The 17211-nt window shown below is 36.9% G+C and overlaps 2 protein-coding genes across 10 annotated transcripts in view; one reads left to right on the top strand and one right to left on the bottom strand.

The window, feature by feature from the left end:
- Positions 1-776: 776 nt before the first annotated feature.
- On the bottom strand, positions 777-5248 carry dcun1d2a (DCN1, defective in cullin neddylation 1, domain containing 2a). 7 transcript variants are annotated; one of them, XM_016288579.1, is made up of 8 exons: positions 5183-5216; positions 4503-4590; positions 3724-3940; positions 2554-2722; positions 1439-1569; positions 1257-1339; positions 1019-1115; positions 777-878 (listed from the first exon to the last, which is right to left on the bottom strand). In XM_016288579.1, the coding sequence occupies exons 2-8, from the start codon at positions 4509-4511 to the stop codon at positions 799-801; spliced, it is 786 nt and encodes a 261-aa protein (XP_016144065.1). In that variant the 5' UTR covers positions 4512-4590; positions 5183-5216; the 3' UTR covers positions 777-798. The 7 variants fall into 7 exon arrangements, with proteins under 7 accessions (XP_016144065.1, XP_016144066.1, XP_016144064.1 ...); XM_016288580.1 differs by lacking the exon at positions 4503-4590 and having other exon boundaries at positions 5183-5248; XM_016288578.1 differs by lacking the exons at positions 4503-4590; positions 5183-5216 and adding an exon at positions 4284-4333.
- Positions 5249-8580: 3332 nt separating this feature from the next.
- Positions 8581-17211, top strand: part of LOC107597491 (transcription factor Dp-1-like) — a 16521-nt gene continuing 7890 nt past the window's right edge. The window contains exons 1-10 of one of the 3 annotated variants that reach the window (XM_016288571.1): positions 8581-8686; positions 11472-11556; positions 11642-11708; positions 11884-11987; positions 14018-14139; positions 15225-15390; positions 15541-15756; positions 15836-15987; positions 16086-16252; positions 16347-16425. In XM_016288571.1, the coding sequence (XP_016144057.1) occupies positions 11545-11556; positions 11642-11708; positions 11884-11987; positions 14018-14139; positions 15225-15390; positions 15541-15756; positions 15836-15987; positions 16086-16252; positions 16347-16425 (1085 nt within the window). In that variant the 5' untranslated portion in view covers positions 8581-8686; positions 11472-11544. Of the gene's footprint in view, positions 8687-9810; positions 9994-10046; positions 10064-11471; positions 11557-11641; positions 11709-11883; positions 11988-14017; positions 14140-15224; positions 15391-15540; positions 15757-15835; positions 15988-16085; positions 16253-16346; positions 16426-17211 lie in introns of those variants that run through there. The other 2 variants (XM_016288572.1, XM_016288573.1) reach the window with 2 other exon arrangements.

Genomic DNA, 17211 nt, shown 5'->3' with positions numbered 1-17211 from the left:
ATTGAGAAGAACATAAAGGGCAATAATTTATTTCTTAACATAAATCTGCAAAAAAAAAAAAAAAAGTAACACTGAACCTTGTTGTTACAAGTTCCGCAACAGGGCAGATGACACGTTTGACCTAAATTCACACAAGAACATGGTATGGAGGCATCTTATTTTGACCACGCCTTTCTTTCATATTTCTCATATTTCATATAATAAAACATTACTGAGAATACATTTCTCTCTGTACATACAGCTGCAGTAGATACAGTATTTTACAACTGTAACAATAGTGCTGGTGTTGTGAGCCGCATGCTCCCATGAACGTCTGGCTTAAAATGCGGACATGATCAGCATCACGTCCTGCATGAGATACACACCCAGACAGATGGGTACATAATCTAAAACGAAACTGGAGAGACTATTCCATAATTCAGACTGTGAGGAGTGGGTAGGCAATGAAGACTCGGCCCTATAGAGTGACACTGATTGCTATGGAGATGAGGTACTAGGTTCGAAGTTATCCACCCAAAATCTCCAAGGGTTTCGGGCTAGAATTGAGTCGCCAGTGCAAATATAGCTGGCCATGTGCATTTGATGGCTCTATAAGAAATCTTGAGTTTCGCACTCTTGTCCTTCCTGTGTGATGTGTGGAAGTCTTAGTCGTCTTTTCCATCCTGTTTTTCCTTTTGCAAAGCTTGTCGGTTTCAAGTGTTTCTCTTAGTTCTCTCTTATAATGCTTACAAGTCTTTATAAAAACTACAAAGTCAATGAGGCGACCAAGGCGTGAGTTCTCGCCCAGGGGCAGTGTTACTATACAGTTTTGCGTTTTGATCCTGTCACGATTGGCCGAGCGTATTCCACAAAGTCGTCGATGAGAACAGGCCATGCTCCTGAAACAAAGCAAAACGTCACATTATTAAAATCCAACATACCCTATATGAGTAAATGTAGCCAATTTATGACTTAAAAGACCGATTGCTAAAAATTCAGTCAACTCACAAAACTAAAAAGTATTGATAATGCATGTCACCTTCTTCATCATAGTTTGACATGTCATCTGCAATCACGTTGCCGAAATCCAGGAGTAAGTTCCATGTGTCTTTGGGAATTGATCGCTTATGATGCTCCTGCACAAAATAAGGACAGAGACCAGAGAGCATCTAAATTAATTGCTGAAGGAAATTATTCCACTCTGTGGTTAAAACCCATTTTAATTTGTATTCAGTGTGAAACAGGATCAAAGGTCCAAAGCTGTAATGATGACTTACCAATAAAAATCTGTTCCAGAGGTCTAGGAACTTAAAACGTCCAACCAGAACCAGGTTCCAATATGCTACTGCCATCTCTAAATCTGAAATGGAAAAAGACCATTAATACAGACAACTGTTTATTCAGTGTTAGAAACCAGAGTGAAAACTCACAGAAATGCAGAAAGAAACGGTGCCCTTACCTAAACCTTTTTGTCCAGGATTCTTGGCAAAGTTGAAGGTGAACTGGTAGAAGTCTTTGAACTTTCCGCTGTCTTTCAGATCCTGTTCTAATCTGGGCAGAAGAGCTCGAAGCTTCTCCGGACTGTCACACCTGCAGATGAAATGAAACGTTTAGGCTCATCATTAATCTAATCACTGATTCTTCACGCCATTCATACAAAACTTAAAGATGCTGTTAGCGATTCCAGCCTGACTTCTTCCATTCTGCCAATTTGAACTATACAGCTTCTCTCAGCAAATCTAAAACGTGCAAAATAATTTCAGATACATCAAGCATTTCAGATTGGCTCATTTTTCTGTGGTGCTCAAAGCTGATGTGTGATTTCTCAAGACACCTTTTTTTCAGTGATTCTGTCAGGTAGTAGGACATTTTGTGTGATATTCCCAAAGCACCTTTAAAGGGGTCATATGATGTTGCTAAAAAGAACATTGTTTGGTGTAATGAAATGTTTATGCGGTTTAAGGTTAAAAAAACACATTTTCCACATACTGTATATTATTGTTTCTCCTCTATGCCCTGCCTTTCTGAAACGCGTCGATTTTTACAAATGAAAGCCGATCCGGTGATCCACAGCGCAAAGTTGTTGTATTTCCTCAGCGACCAGCACGGATCAGCTCTAGGCATGACGAAGCGGTTGTCATCCTCTTTTGGAAGGCCAAACAAAATAGTTTCGCATTCACAACGAAGCACACAGCATCTTCACGACATGGCGGCAGCAACAATACTACAGTGAGAATAAAAGTTACACCGTCTTTCTTTGCGTGAACATTTGTGTGGCGTTATGCAAATCTTCCCAGATAGTGACATAGGTATGTGGGGGCGTGTTAGAACGAGGTGTTTTAGGTAGGTGTGGCTGACTCTTAACTTTTATAAAGAATATCTCTTTGGATTTGAGACTTTAGTCTTTGCAACTTTACAGATCTTCTTTATGCACCAAGAGCTTGTAACACTTCAAAGAGAAAGGAAAAATTGAAATCGCATCATATGACCCCTTTAATGATATTGCCAGCCACCACACAACCCAAATATTGTCACGTGCCCATAACTAAATAAAGAAATTATGTCATAGCCCACCCCAGCTCTGTCATGCCATCAATGAACTCTTTCTTGCTGAATTCACACTGTGTTGCTGCACGGAATTTCCATGCCACAACCAGAACACTGATGCTGGCCGGATCCAGATTGAGGTCATCACAGAACTGTTGAATTCCATCGATCCCAATCTTATTCTCATCCTGGGGATCTGAGTGGGAAAACAAAAGACTTTCAAAAAAACAAGAACACTAAGTGTCAGTTTAGTAAAAACAAACATTTCTAAGAGGAATTCAACATTTAAAGGTGCCGGATTAAGTTTTTGTTTAGGTTTTGCTGGCTCTTCTTCATCTTAGTGGTTTTGGGTTTCATAATGACATGTGAATGCACCATGTTTGTTTGTATAGGTCCTGTAATTTTTTCTTCACTCTGTGGCATGCAAGCTGCAGCTCTTGTTTGATTGCTCTAACAGGAACACCTTGTTTAGACATTTTATTTTTCCACTCACGCTTTGTCTTTATTCGAAGTTTAATTCCATTGTTTTGTTTAGATGTAAGTATATGTTTGGTTAAAGTTGCAATGTAACAAAAGTAGAGACAAAATCATTTTGCTGCATTGTGAGTGAAACTGATTATCTGGAAGAAAAAAAAAGGAGGACGGGGACTTGGTTCAGTCGATCAGTTAGAGGAAGATGTGAATGCAAGCTTACAGCTTTATATAAAAAAGGGCAGAGTTTATGTAAATTAAATGATTTGAGAAGTCTGCCATAAATCACCAAAGAGAAAACGTGTCATTTCACGGGAAGAGTTGTGAAATTTTGATTAAACATTACAAAGTCAAAACATTTTTTTTTAATGAAACATACATGAATAAATTAGGATGCATTTCCATTTCATGCCAACTTTAAGTACCCGCTGATTAAGAACTATATAAAGTAAACTTGTTTTTATTATTAGTAACACAGTGGAACTGCATGACACTGCTGGTCGTGTGATTTCAAAATGAAGGCCCTCACGAGAGTGTAAGCCACTCTGGGTAGAAAAGTTAAAAAGCTTTACAATTGAATCATATTTCTCAAAAGTAATAGAAAAAAAATTGTGTAAGCCTTTTTTAATGAGAAACAAATGACTAAGAGCACTTTTTAGCATGCATTAATACTCTCAGGCACAGGACAGCAGGCATAATACACATCCGAATTAGATTAAAACTCACCTTTATATCGATTGTAAAGCTGCTCCAGCTTTTTTCGGTCCACTGAGCTTTTCATGGATTCCTTGTGGTACAAATCTGGGTTCTGAAAGTAGTTGTCCGTGGCCACCTCTAGTTTCCAGTCATTTTGAGTGAGACAGTATACTGCGGTCTTCTCCCCGGCTTGAGTAAAGGACATGAACTGCCGTACCTTGTCCTTTTGGGAGGATTTTAGTTTATGCTGTGTGGACACAAAAGATATGCCCTCAGACATGAACTCAGACAGACGGAGGAATACACTCAGCAGTGTGTACAAACAGAAAGAGACACAAACGAACATACAGAGAGAGAAAATTGCACACATTCAGGCACAAGACTAAAGCTGACAACTGGAACAACCATAAACAAAGCGCTGACCAAACGTCCAGACCTATGTGGCAATTTAAAAGGACATTCTACCGGTTATAGCAAGTTCGACTGAAGCACCAAGCATGTGAGGACCTGTGACAGGCCACTTGCTCTTGGCATGTAATATGAGATGGCAAGCTCAGGGAGGCCAGTGCAAAACAACCGGGTTACCCTACAGTTATTTCCATCGATGCACAGTAAGCTGTTTTTACTCTAGTTCTTAAAACGAGTTCAAAAAACCATTCTGACTGTGCCATCACAAGACACAGAACCAGAACACAATGTGCAAAAAGTTTGATAGCCCACTTAAGACATGTTTAGAGGGTATTACAATCTGGAAAATAACCAGGCTGCTATTGGGGGCTGGGTTGAAAGGGCAGGGCTAAAAGACTTACGTTTGACATTTCATAGCTGGGTATGGATGTAACCCTCCTGTTCTGCTGACATTATTGACTGCCTGGTTGTCTGGGGTCCCAGAGGCCCCTATATTGTACGTGTAAAATCATTGTAAACATTTAAAAACATCAGTGATGTCATTGCATTTATCAATCAGGTTTTAAACTTGGGGTCTCAATGACACCACAACAGAAATAAGCTTTGTTTTTAAATGTAAAACTATTTAATCATAACATCCGAGTTGAAAGCTTGTTTATAATCAGATCTGTTGCATTTGGGAAAAGTCATGACGTTTAACCTGATTGTTCGATGTTAAGTAAGATTTTGGTGTGTTAAAATAGGGCTTGGAGGGTCTCGAAAATTCAAAACAGAACATCAGGGTTAACAGCATGCATGCTTGGCTAAAGCACAGAATAATAATAATCCTCAGATGCATTATGCAGCACATAGTGCATGAGTCCAGGACAGATAGGCGGAAAGGTACATGCTGAACTCCCTAAATATCAACAACTGACCTTCCTGCCCATACAAAACATATACACAATTATGATCATTCTCGGTGCGACCCGCGCAGACAACAACTCGTGCAAGACGCGGAATATCTAAGTTTGCCAGAGCTTCTCCGTCGAACACGGATGCAGAAAACGTCAGTAATATTTTTAATTTCTATGTCACCTACCATTTTATCACCCGCTTTTTGACCAAATTGATACCCAATGCTCCCATGTACAACTGCGCATGCGTGTAGGCATCAAGGGAATGCGCTAGCCCACCAGCGAGGCTGCGCGTGGAAACTGTTACGTATTGGAAGTTGTAGTTCGTAAACGTGCGTTCTGTAGTTTAAAATATCTCTCTCTACCAGAGATGAGTAGTAACAAATTAAAAGTAGTAAACTACATTTAACTAGTAGTTGTTCCTCTCTCTCGTACAAACTATCGTATGAATCAATTAATTCAGCTCAAATGAATAGAAAGTCGATTCGGTCAGACTGTTCATACCTGTTACGCATCTGTTCACAAAGGATTCATTGATTAATTTGAGATTCTGTCATATTTTTGATTCGAAATATTCAGTAGCGTATGAAAGCTAGTTTCTACCAAAGATGCTTTTGCCCCTCTAAATGGTAGTCTCGTTCATACTTTTTTAGTAAGTACTTTTTAAATAAAATTGTAAAAATGTATACCCTCAGGTTGTGGCACACGAGTGTTTTTGCTGTGAAATATTTAATGATTTTTATAAAGTAAACATAAAAATATCTTTACTGAACTAAAACATTTTAGGTTTATTATGAATGCATCGTTTTAAAAAAATCTCTTTCAAATGTAGCATGATACAGCGGGCTTTTGTGGAACATTTATTTGTACTTCTCTCAATCATCATTGTATTGCATTGAATATGTTTTATGTTGATTTTATGTTATCAATGGCATTGCATTATATGTTTTTGTACAGTGACAATTGATCGATTGAAACTCATCGATTTACACAAGCTCTGAATTTCATCTTACTTTTTGGCCATATTACTACTATCTGGCCCTCAGAAAAAAATGTTAAAATTACAATAAATTAAAATAAAATAAAATAAGTTTTTTTCTTCCTCAAGTGTGAACTCCATATAATATATAGGACATAAAAGCATTGTTTTTTTGCAAACAAAAGGCATTTGCAAACTATAATACATACAGTACACACACACACACACACACATATATATATATATATATATATATATATATATATATATATATACACACACAATGCTTTTGGGCATGAAGACATCTTCAGGACGATCTGCTGAAGTTCAAACCGAGCATCAGAATGGGGAAGAAAGGTGATTTAAGTGACTTTCAATTTGGTCTGAAAAATGGTCTGAAAAAGAGAAAATATCCAGTGAGCAGCAGTTCTGTGGGCGAAAATGCCAGAGGTCAGAGGATAATGACAAAAGTGGTTTGAGCAAAAGGTTGCCTGGTCTGATGGGTCTCAATTTCTGCCTGGACATTCAGGTGGTATGGTCCGAATTTGGTGTAAACAACATGAAAGCATGAATCCATCCTGCACAATATCAACGGTTCAGGCTGCTGGTGTGGATGTAATAGGGTGGGGGATATTTTCTTGGCACGCTTAGGCCCCTTAGTACCAATCGAGCATCATTTAAATGCCACAGACTACCTGAGTATTGCTGCTGACCATGTCCATCTCTTTATGACCACAGTGTACTCATACTTCCAGTTTGTGACATGTTACAAAGCTCATCTCAAACTGGTTTCTTGAACATGACAATGAGTTCACTATACTCAAACGGCCTCTATAATCACCAGACCAAATCTGCAGCAACTGATGCTGTCATGTACTGTAAGTATGGACCAAAATCTCTGAGGAATATTTCCAACACCTTGTTGAATCTATGCTATGAAGAATTATAGCAGTTCTGAAGACAAAAGATGGCTAAACCTTTGAGTGGATAACAGTGTTGAATGTTTAGTGTGAACAACACCGAATGGACTGATTTTAAAACATGTTTCACATATCTATAAAAGCCTGCCTATAAAAGGTCTGTGCATCTTTCATGCATGATATAACTCAGGTTGCTGCTCAAAGTGTTTCTCTTGTAATAAATGAACACAGACACAGCATGTGTTGCAAGAGCAAGACCTTCTCTGATTTATGTCATGTGCAGTTATTTGCAAACACAAGCAAACTTTTTCAATAAAAGGGTGTTGTAATAAATGTTGAATTGTTTAATTTGTCTCTTTTATTGATGCATTTAGATCTTTTTCTGTATATATTTGTCTCTGAATAATGTTTTTGTTTAATTACTATACCTAATCATATTTATCCATCTTCATAGATGTACAGTATTTAACCCAGATCACTTCTTCAAATATGTCCACCCAGAGACGTGAAAATGATAAGGACACGATAATGGTGACACCCTTTTTTGACTTTAGTTATCTGTATAAAACATACCGTACAGTGTGTTCTGTAGGGGCAGCATGAATACAGATAAAAAAGTTCCAGAGCCTGACACCAAACAGCAACCTAATGACATAGTTTAATTACAGACATTTTCATTTATTAGTGAGATGATTCATACTTTCTAAATCTTGACCTTTGTTTGCTTCCAAAAGTGCATTTTAGAATAGCTCTAATAATGAAGGTGTAAAGTATTTGAATAATAATACTTCACTACTTAAGTATTATTTTGGAGAATTTGCAACTAAGACCCTTAAAACAGAATGCTTGCATGTTTACATTTACAAAAATATATATAATAATAATAATAATAATTCTATAACAATTTCATGTAGTGCAAAATACATATGTTATCAGGACTTATATCTTCTACAAAAAAAATACAAAAAAGGTATTTTATCCTAACAAGCCAATTAATCATGTTCTAGGTGTAACTATCCTTTTATTTAAGCAGGAATTTATTTGTTTTTATTTATTGAGATGATCTCTTCTGTCTGTTCTAAAAAAGTCTATTAAAAAGCTAAGAAAAGTGTTTACTTCTTAATTTTAAATACTGAAGTTCAATTAATTGTGGATACTTTTGTTTACTTTCCCTCAAATATTTTTTAGGCTTGGTGCTTAGACTTTAATTGAGTAACATTTTTAACATAGTATCTGTACTTAAACTTATGTACAATTTCTCGGTATATTTTACACCCCTGCCTAATAATAATACAAATAAATAGGATAACATTTATGTTACAGTGCAAAGGGGAAGCGGTATTAATGTACATGTATCGTAAGAAAGTGCTTTTAAATGGTTAACTAAACTTATAAACACTGATAGTAGCTATTATTATAGACTTCGACTCTAATCATCAAAATTGATTAGATATTTTATCGACATAAACCTTTTGATTAGTGAGTTTCTCTATTATTTACAAGCATTCTCACGCACGCTCCGCCCTCAGACGTAGTGGGGTGGGATCAATTGAAATTAACCAATGAGAACATTTTAACACAGGTACTGTAGAGTCTCATCCAATCAAGATTTAGTATAGGCGTGGCTTCCGTATTACACTTCCCCGACGTCATGCGCATTACTGTCCAATCGGATTTCCCGTGGCGTAGACACCGCCAAGCTCAGTTTTACAGACACAGAGAGGGAGCAGTTTCTGCTGTGCGCTCCTATTCATTCAGCTCTAGACAGTTGAAGGCGGATGCAACCGACCGTAAGTGGGACCAGTGGGGGCTTTGAGTCCACGCGGACAGCCTTGACCGATATTTTCTGTATTTAGAATTCATCATTGCATAAAGAAGTTGCCATTTATCTGCTTTTGAAAATGATAAGATAATTCGGCATGAAATAAGTGCGTTTGCCAGCAAAACCGGTCAGGAACCTCAGCGTGTAACTTAACGTTAGCTGTATATAATTATACATTATGGAATCTATGATCGTTAGTCTGTGGACCCTCAGTCCGGTTTAATTATCACTTATGTGAAATATTGAAACTGTCTGTCTCAATTGGCTTGTGTTAGCCGACAAGCTAACCCATGTCAAGTGCTTCTGTCAGTGGAGTGCAATGGGAAATCCTCAATGAGTTTTACTCGTATTTGGCCATTGCACGAAAAAGCTACCAAACCAGACGTGTAGCAAACAATAGTATGTAGATCCTAGATTGATTATATTAAAGCTTCCCACCCAGATGACCTTGATTTGAGTGGAAGTTAGCTTACTAGCTCGCCTGGTCGCTAGCTTAACAACAGCTTTACCATATTCGCTCTAAAGCGTTTTTAAAATACTTTTGCAAAACGAAAGGGTTGCTGTTGTTTAATTTGTATAACCGTGAGGGGTTTATTAACTAGATAATAACTAGTTTAGGTCGTCATGAGGACCTGTCACTTCAGCTAGCAGGCTATTAAAGCATCACTGCATGATGGCTTTGCTTTAGCTTCCATGTAAAATGGCTGCCAGGCATTAAACCAAATCCATCCTGCTAGTTATATTAGTTCTGATGAGTTAGTAAACAACTATGTCAAATTTTAAACGATTATTTTCCATTTTTTGAAGGACTGTCGTTTAAGCTCATGCTGTAGCGAAGCCAATGAATTGTTACCCTCCAGCAGAGTAGTGTTATGACTGTCAACTCTTCCTGAATATAATAGGTCGTTTCTATATACTGCTCCTAAGATAAATTATAGAAACTTGTTGTAAAAGAAATCAATAATTGTAATTCTTTTCTGAAATCATGCATGAGGATTTCACAGTTGCCATGCGTCTTTTATGTGCATACTTATAACATCCGCATCCATTTTGGGTTTTATGAATGTGCCCCGATCTTACAATCAAACATCTCCCAAGTGCAAGCTCGTTCCAAAAGCATGACCATTCACTGCACATGGGTTTTAATTTTCATATTATTTGATTTATCTTTGTTTCCTGTTTGAGAGATGGGCTTCAGACCTCCTCTTCCTCTGTCCTCTTGCTAACTGGCTATGCCAACAAAAACCACCTAAGAAGGCAAAGGGCTTCAGGACTGTAAGTTCAGAGGAAAGTTTACACACTTCATTTCCAGATGGCCAGTTAAATCCGATCCGTTCGCAAAACGGTGCGAGCACATGCACAATACTCGATCTGGTCGCATTTAAGCAGGAGGGGCACGTTTTGATCACATTTAGAGCAGGGTTTCGGTGCAAAACGTGTTTGAAAGGCAGCTAGCTAACGGGGCTAACACGCTTTATTATAGTACATACTGCTTCGATTGTGCATTATGTTTGATGCGGACAGTATAAACGAAAAAACGGATTGTTGTTCTTCTTTATGCGTTTACATGGTTTTTATAACTTCGAACATTGGCCATGAATATTTTCTATATTTAAGGGCCCATTGCTTTTGCAAAAAAAAAAAAGTTACTTAAAACGACAGGAACTGTTGCATATGGATGACTTTCAGAAGATTGCATGCGGTTTTTGAGTGCACGAGTTGACATTTTGATGTTAAAGAGATGGAAAGATTCGTCGAGGTCTTTGTCTGGTAATATCAGCTGCACGAGTGCTGGAAGCAAATCGGCGGGCCTCGTTTTCATCAACTATGGCTGTCTCTCAAAAGCTTGTGAGCTACCTACCTAGACAGCATTTTAAAATAAGCAACCCTGGAACTCCATTAAGTGAACTGTGTGACAAAGAACCCAGCTCTTTATGTATTAACACTGTCTTTGGGTTTGAAAGAGGACTCAAATCTCATTTTAATCCACTTTACCTGTGACAAGAGTTTCAGTCCATTTCACATACACACTAGCAAGAGTGCTGTTGTGCAGAATATCAGCATATGACCAGAATATCAGATGATTGCAAGTTTACTGTATTGTTGCATAAAAGCAACATCATACAGGTAATCAGTATTGAGTAAAAGGAACCAAACAATCAAGTGTTTAATACAAGTCATTATGATCCAGTAAAACATTCGTTTTTTTTCTTTGAATATCTTAGAAAATGTATGTTGAATCTTATAACATTTTGATATGAAAATCTATGTAATATTTTAATAATTATGCCTATAATAAGAATATAAATGTGCTGAACCTTTGAAGTTTGAACCCACCTATAATGCCTAATAATGTTTTCTTGGTGGTTCTCAGACATGCAGCCACATTTTTTTTTTAATTACATCATTTATTGTGATCATTTATCATTTATGTGGCATTTTGAATGAATGCTGGTCCTGTCTTTGGTCCTGTTTGGCATGAAGGCAAACCTGAAGCCTATCATAGAGACGAGCCATGTCTGTCTGAACTGTTCATCTGTGAATCTGTTCATAGATCAAAAACCACCCGAAACGGCAAGATATACTTGTTTGAAATCCTATTGATCATTGCATGCTTTTGGCGGTTTTTGCTAATGAAAACTTTCCTCATTAGTCACTTTCTCTGTGAGAAACAAAGATTTGTGTAGTAACCTTGGTTACAGTCTTCAAGTGTCCTTAGCTTTTGTGCCAAACCAGTTTCATTTCTGTTGCAGAGACATTTTGTTGTGGAAATTTGGCTCAGGTTTTTCAGCTAGACCAAGCATCTATTCCTCAGCCCCAGGGATCATGGCCAAAGATGTGAGTATTCTCTAGCTCTATTAGATGTAATCCACTGAAAATAGAGTGCAAGTCAATGAGTTGATGGTCATCTTGTTCTCCACAGGCTGGTCTGATTGAGGCCAATGGGGAGCTGAAGGTTTTCATTGATCAGAACCTGAGCCCTGGCAAAGGTAAGAGGAGCATTAAGAGTTTGTGAAGATAATAGTGCACTGCATCAGCAGCTGAATTTTTTGAAGATATTCAAGAATGTTTGATCTTACTGTAATGCTTCACAAAAGCCCAAACACCTGCTTGACCTTACATAGCACTGCATTACGATGTCCTCTGTGAATACTACCCCTGCAGGTGTGCTGTCTTTAGTAACGGTGCATCCACAGTCAGTGGTGATTGGAAAACAGCTGTTGCCAAAAACACTGGGCCCTTCCAACGTGAACATCGCACCGCACATGGTAAGTTTTGAATGGAGTTTGATTGCATAAATGCTGCAATGTAAAGATCACATAAGCGTTATTCAGACCACACTCAATTCCAATTTGTTTTTCAGGTTTAATCTCCTGTCTTTCCACACGCTTAAACAGCCAATGCTTTAATCGGATGTTTGTTCTGACTTTGTGTAGAGTTTCCGGTTATATCAGTTACTTTTACAGGGCTCAAAAATTAATTTGGAATAGAAAACATTTGTAACTATCAATGTATTTGTCACATTTGATGCATCCTTGCTTAATAAAAGTATTAATTTCTTTAAAAAAAAATTAAAAAAAGGATTCTTACTGACCCCAATATTTCAAATGGTAGTGTATATCTTTAAGGCTCTGAAAAGCATATGCTATTATATATATAGCCGTATATGGTTTTCACTGAACAGTTTTTTGATGAATGGCCTTTTTATGCCTATAGTTTTGCTCCATTACAGCCTTAAACGTCACTGGCATATTGAGCCAAACATTACTGATTTAATTTTCTATCCATTTGAAAACATTTGTAACTATCAATGTATTTGTCACATTTGATGCATCCTTGCTTAATAAAAGTATTAATTTCTTTAAAAAAAATTTAAAAAAAGGATTCTTACTGACCCCAATATTTCAAATGGTAGTGTATATCTTTAAGGCTCTGAAAAGCAAATGCTATTATATATATAGCCGTATATGGTTTTCACTGAACAGTTTTTTGATGAATGGCCTTTTTATGCCTATAGTTTTGCTCCATTACAGCCTTAAACGTCACTGGCATATTGAGCCAAACATTACTGATTTAATTTTCTATCCATTTTAACTGTTTCTTACATGAGGATCAAAAATGTAAGATCATCATGTAGGAAAACTCAACCTTTAGCAAAATACGGCAAGTCACATTTTTGTCAACTGGCACAAAACTCTTACTTTGGACATGGGCCATCAGGCCTTTTTTATTTTTAAGTCCTGCAAGTGATGTTTGTTTATGACGAGTAGCCAGGCATCAATATGGGAAGAGCTTAGGAAACTGGAAATAAAATAGCCTCTGCTCTTGTAGTGTTTTACGCATAACTAAAGTCATGATGTTGAACACACACCATCTCCTGAACGAAGAAAGAGAATTATTTGAATTCTGATCTAGCAGTTCAGGGTGAAACAGATTTCCAAGAATGGTTATGTTTAGTTCACAGTTTTATTAATTCACATGGAGCAACATGCAGTAATCATTGAAGGAGTGAAGTACAGTATATCCTTCTCAGGGATGGGAGCCAGCTTTGAGTTTACAACTGCTTTAATATATCCAAGGGATGCTGCTTTTAATTGCTGGAGGGAATCAGGGTTTGTTGGACATTGAAGCAGGCTTCCCATAACAACTAAAAAATGAAACAAACTAATTTAGAAAAGAGAAATTGTTGGCTCGTTTAACTGACGCTTGCTGTTTAGCCACCTGCATATTCACAGCTGCTGTTGTTAATTCCTTGCCATATGTCAGTGAGAATTGGAAAAATGTCATATGTAGTCAGCATAAAAAAGAAACAGAAGAAATAGATTTCATTATAGTACAGCTCTGTTTAATATTATATGTGACCCTGGACCACAAAACCAGTCTTAAGTCGCTGGGGTATATTTGTAGCAATAGCCAAAAATACATTTTACGGGTCAAAATTATAGATTTTTCTTTTATGCCAAAAATCATATAGATATTTAGTAAAGATCATGTTCCATGAAGATATTTGATAAATTTCCTACCGTAAATATATCAAAGTAATTTTTGATTAGTAATATGCATTGCTAAGGACTTCATTTGGATAACTTTAAAGGCGATTTTCTCAATATTTAGATTTTTTTTGCACCCTCAGATTCCAGATATTCAAATAGTTGTATCTCGACCAAATATTGTCCTATACTAACAACACTTAAGACTGGTTTTATGGTCAAGGGTCACACATCAGATACTTTGGTAGCAAGCATTGTTTGCTCTTTTTATTATGTTTGTCTCCTAAACCTGATGGTCTCTATCACAGATCATTAGCACACCTCAGAGGCCCAGTGGCTCCAATGTAATCCTAATGAACAGCCCACACACACCCAGCTCTCAGTTTATCACCCAGAGTCAAGCATCGGAAGCGTCTCCGTGGTCCTCGGGGTAAGTCTTACTTCAGCAGGCTACTTCATAACATGTAATGACATCTCTATTTCAGAAATAGATTCAGTGGAACCAGGTGCATTTCTGTTCTTGAATGCTTTGTATTTTTGTCTTCAGAACGGGTTCAAAATACGAACATAGCCAATCGCCTGTGCAAAGAAAATATTATATCTAAATGTCAAAATATTAACAGGTTTTACAATTTGTATTTACATGAGACAAATCAGTAGTACATTTATTATTGTTTGGCAACTTTAGAATATTTTAACTTTATTCAAAATCAAAGAAAGTTTGATAATTTTTTTATAGTTTGATATGATAATTGTATAAATGTTGTCGTTACTATTGTTAATTGTCTACAGTAAGAATAAGATACAAACAATTAAATGATTTTAGGGATGGAATAAAATCATAATTAATTTTTTTAATGTTTACATGGAATTATTAAAAAATATTATGAATGAATTAATTATAGTAGTAGTAGTAATAATAATTATCATTATATCAAGTCAATTACACAAAATGACTTAATGTCAGACAGGAAACTCAAGATATGAATTTTTACCATCAGGAGAAAATTCCCCAAAGTGTCTATCTTGTCAAAATCCACTGTCCATTAAACATATTTTGCTGGACTGTAATACTTCTACTCTTGTGAGAATTATTCTGTTGATACTTTTGAAAAGGTTTTTAATCAAGTAAATCCAAATATAATTAAGTTTTTTTTTAAATCTTAATCATAATCTTATACATCTTATTTAGTTTTAATTTTGAATAACTAAACCTGGCTCTTGTCCTGAACATAGGCATAGAAGGTGACATAGCATTAAAAAAGGAAAGTAAAATGATTATGGCTTTCGTATTTTAACTTCAAAATCATAGAAAAATATTACATGAAATTTGCATTGGTGGATATATTAGTTTGGTTTTCTTCCACGATGAACCATGGTGGCACTATAGAGAATTTTCTAAGGAAAATTCCCACAAAGCAGCAGCAAAACATTTCTTTCGGCAATCCTTTTTCTGTCATCTATCATAATGTTAAATATTGTGCGATAATTGGTTTTTGTTCTGCTTTTCCTCAGAAAGAGGGGTAAGAAGGGGGAGAAGAATGGGAAAGGCCTCAGACATTTCTCAATGAAGGTTTGCGAAAAGGTCCAGCGGAAGGGTGTCACAACCTACAACGAGGTTGCTGATGAGCTTGTGGCTGAGTTCAGCTCTGGTGATAATCATATCTCCCCTAATGATGCGGTAAGCTGCTTCCTGTGGCTAGGCATTGATCCAGAGCTTTGTTTGTTGAGTGCAGAAGACGTGCAGCTCTTTAAACTGATTAAAGAGTTGCTCATTTACATATATCTTAAATGAATAGTGCTTCACTTTCTGTGTGTTGTCCCCTTTCAGCATGTGTATGACCAGAAGAACATTCGGCGGCGTGTGTACGATGCACTCAATGTGCTGATGGCCATGAACATCATCTCCAAAGAGAAAAAAGAGATCAAATGGATTGGCCTGCCCACAAACTCTGCTCAGGAGTGCCAGAACCTGGAGGTGGAGAGGCAAAGACGTTTGGAGAGAATCAAACAAAAACAGTCGCAACTTCAAGAACTCATCTTACAGGTGAGAAGATGCACTTTTGTCTTATAAGAATTATTTTGACAATGAACTTGTTTTGAAAGTGAATGCGTTTCAATTGCAGCAAATTGCCTTCAAGAACCTTGTACAGCGGAACCGCCAGAGAGAACAACAGACGAAAAGGCCCCCACCTGCCAACTCGGCCATTCACTTGCCATTTATCATCGTAAACACCAGCAAGAAAACAGTCATTGACTGCAGCATCTCCAATGACAAGTATGATATCAAAAGCCAGACCATTTATGCTGTTGGTGACCTGACTGGAATATCAGAGATCCTTACTTTGCACACCGTTTCTCATTATTTGTGATCAGGTTTGAGTATCTCTTCAACTTCGATAGCATGTTCGAGATTCATGATGACATTGAGGTGTTGAAGCGCATGGGCATGGCTTGTGGTCTCGAGGTGGGCAAGTGCTCTGCTGAGGACTTGAAGACTGCCAGAAGCTTGGTGCCCAAAGCACTGGAGCCCTATGTCACAGGTTAGTACTGGCGGGTCACCACATCAGAATATAAATTAAGTTTTGTGACTGTAAAGGTCACCTGTTTAATTTGATGGGTATTTTTTGTGTGCAGAAATGGCACAGGGGCCTATCAGTAATGTCTACATGACAGGGGCTTCGTCTGTTAACGGAGGCCGCTATCATGTTGGGAGGTAAGTTTCTTTTGTGCACCTTTCAGTTGTTCATTAATGAAATGAATGGAGCTGGAAACGAGAGTAGCTAATGAATCAGGTTACACTATGACAGTTCCCAGTAATGGACTACTGTTCATAAATTTGGTGCATTAAATTGATCAGAAATGACAGTGATAATACATTTTTATAAAAGATTTATATATCGAATGAATGCTGTTATTTTGAACTTTTAATTTATCAAAGAATCCTGGAAGCAATCAAGGATTTCCTTTGTTTTCAACTGTGATAGTAGGAAATGTTTCTTGAGCACCAAATCAGCACATTAAAATGATTTATGAGTGATGGTGTGACACTGAAGACTGGAGCAATGGCTGCTGAAATGCAGGAATGAAATGCATTTAATTAATTTAAATGTATGTCTCTTTTTATTGATGCTGTTCAGTCAGAGAGAGATAAAAATTACAGTCTCAGTTAATAGTCTCAATCTATTAACAGAGATCAAAATTAAATGAGTCAAAAACTTCCTTACATCCTTGAGTCAAAATAAAATACAATTATGAATGCTAGCACCAAGAACAAAATAAAAAGATAAATAAATAAATGAAAAAAAAAGCAATACAAATAAGTAAATCTATACATAAACTGCAGTAGTTAGAACAACTCTGAGGATGAAAGAAAAAAAAGGGGGGAGCAATGATTTGCACTTAAGTACATAAACACTTTTAACTATATATATATATATATATATATATATATATATATTTTTTTTTTTTTTTTTTTTTTATGCTGTGAAGAGAGACATTT

Source organism: Sinocyclocheilus grahami, unplaced genomic scaffold (assembly GCF_001515645.1).
Source record: "Sinocyclocheilus grahami isolate Dianchi unplaced genomic scaffold, SAMN03320097.WGS_v1.1 scaffold233.1, whole genome shotgun sequence".
NCBI lineage: Eukaryota > Metazoa > Chordata > Actinopteri > Cypriniformes > Cyprinidae > Sinocyclocheilus > Sinocyclocheilus grahami.
The sequence above is the reverse complement of the archived record's forward strand: the minus strand, read 5'-3'. Positions and strand labels throughout refer to the sequence as shown.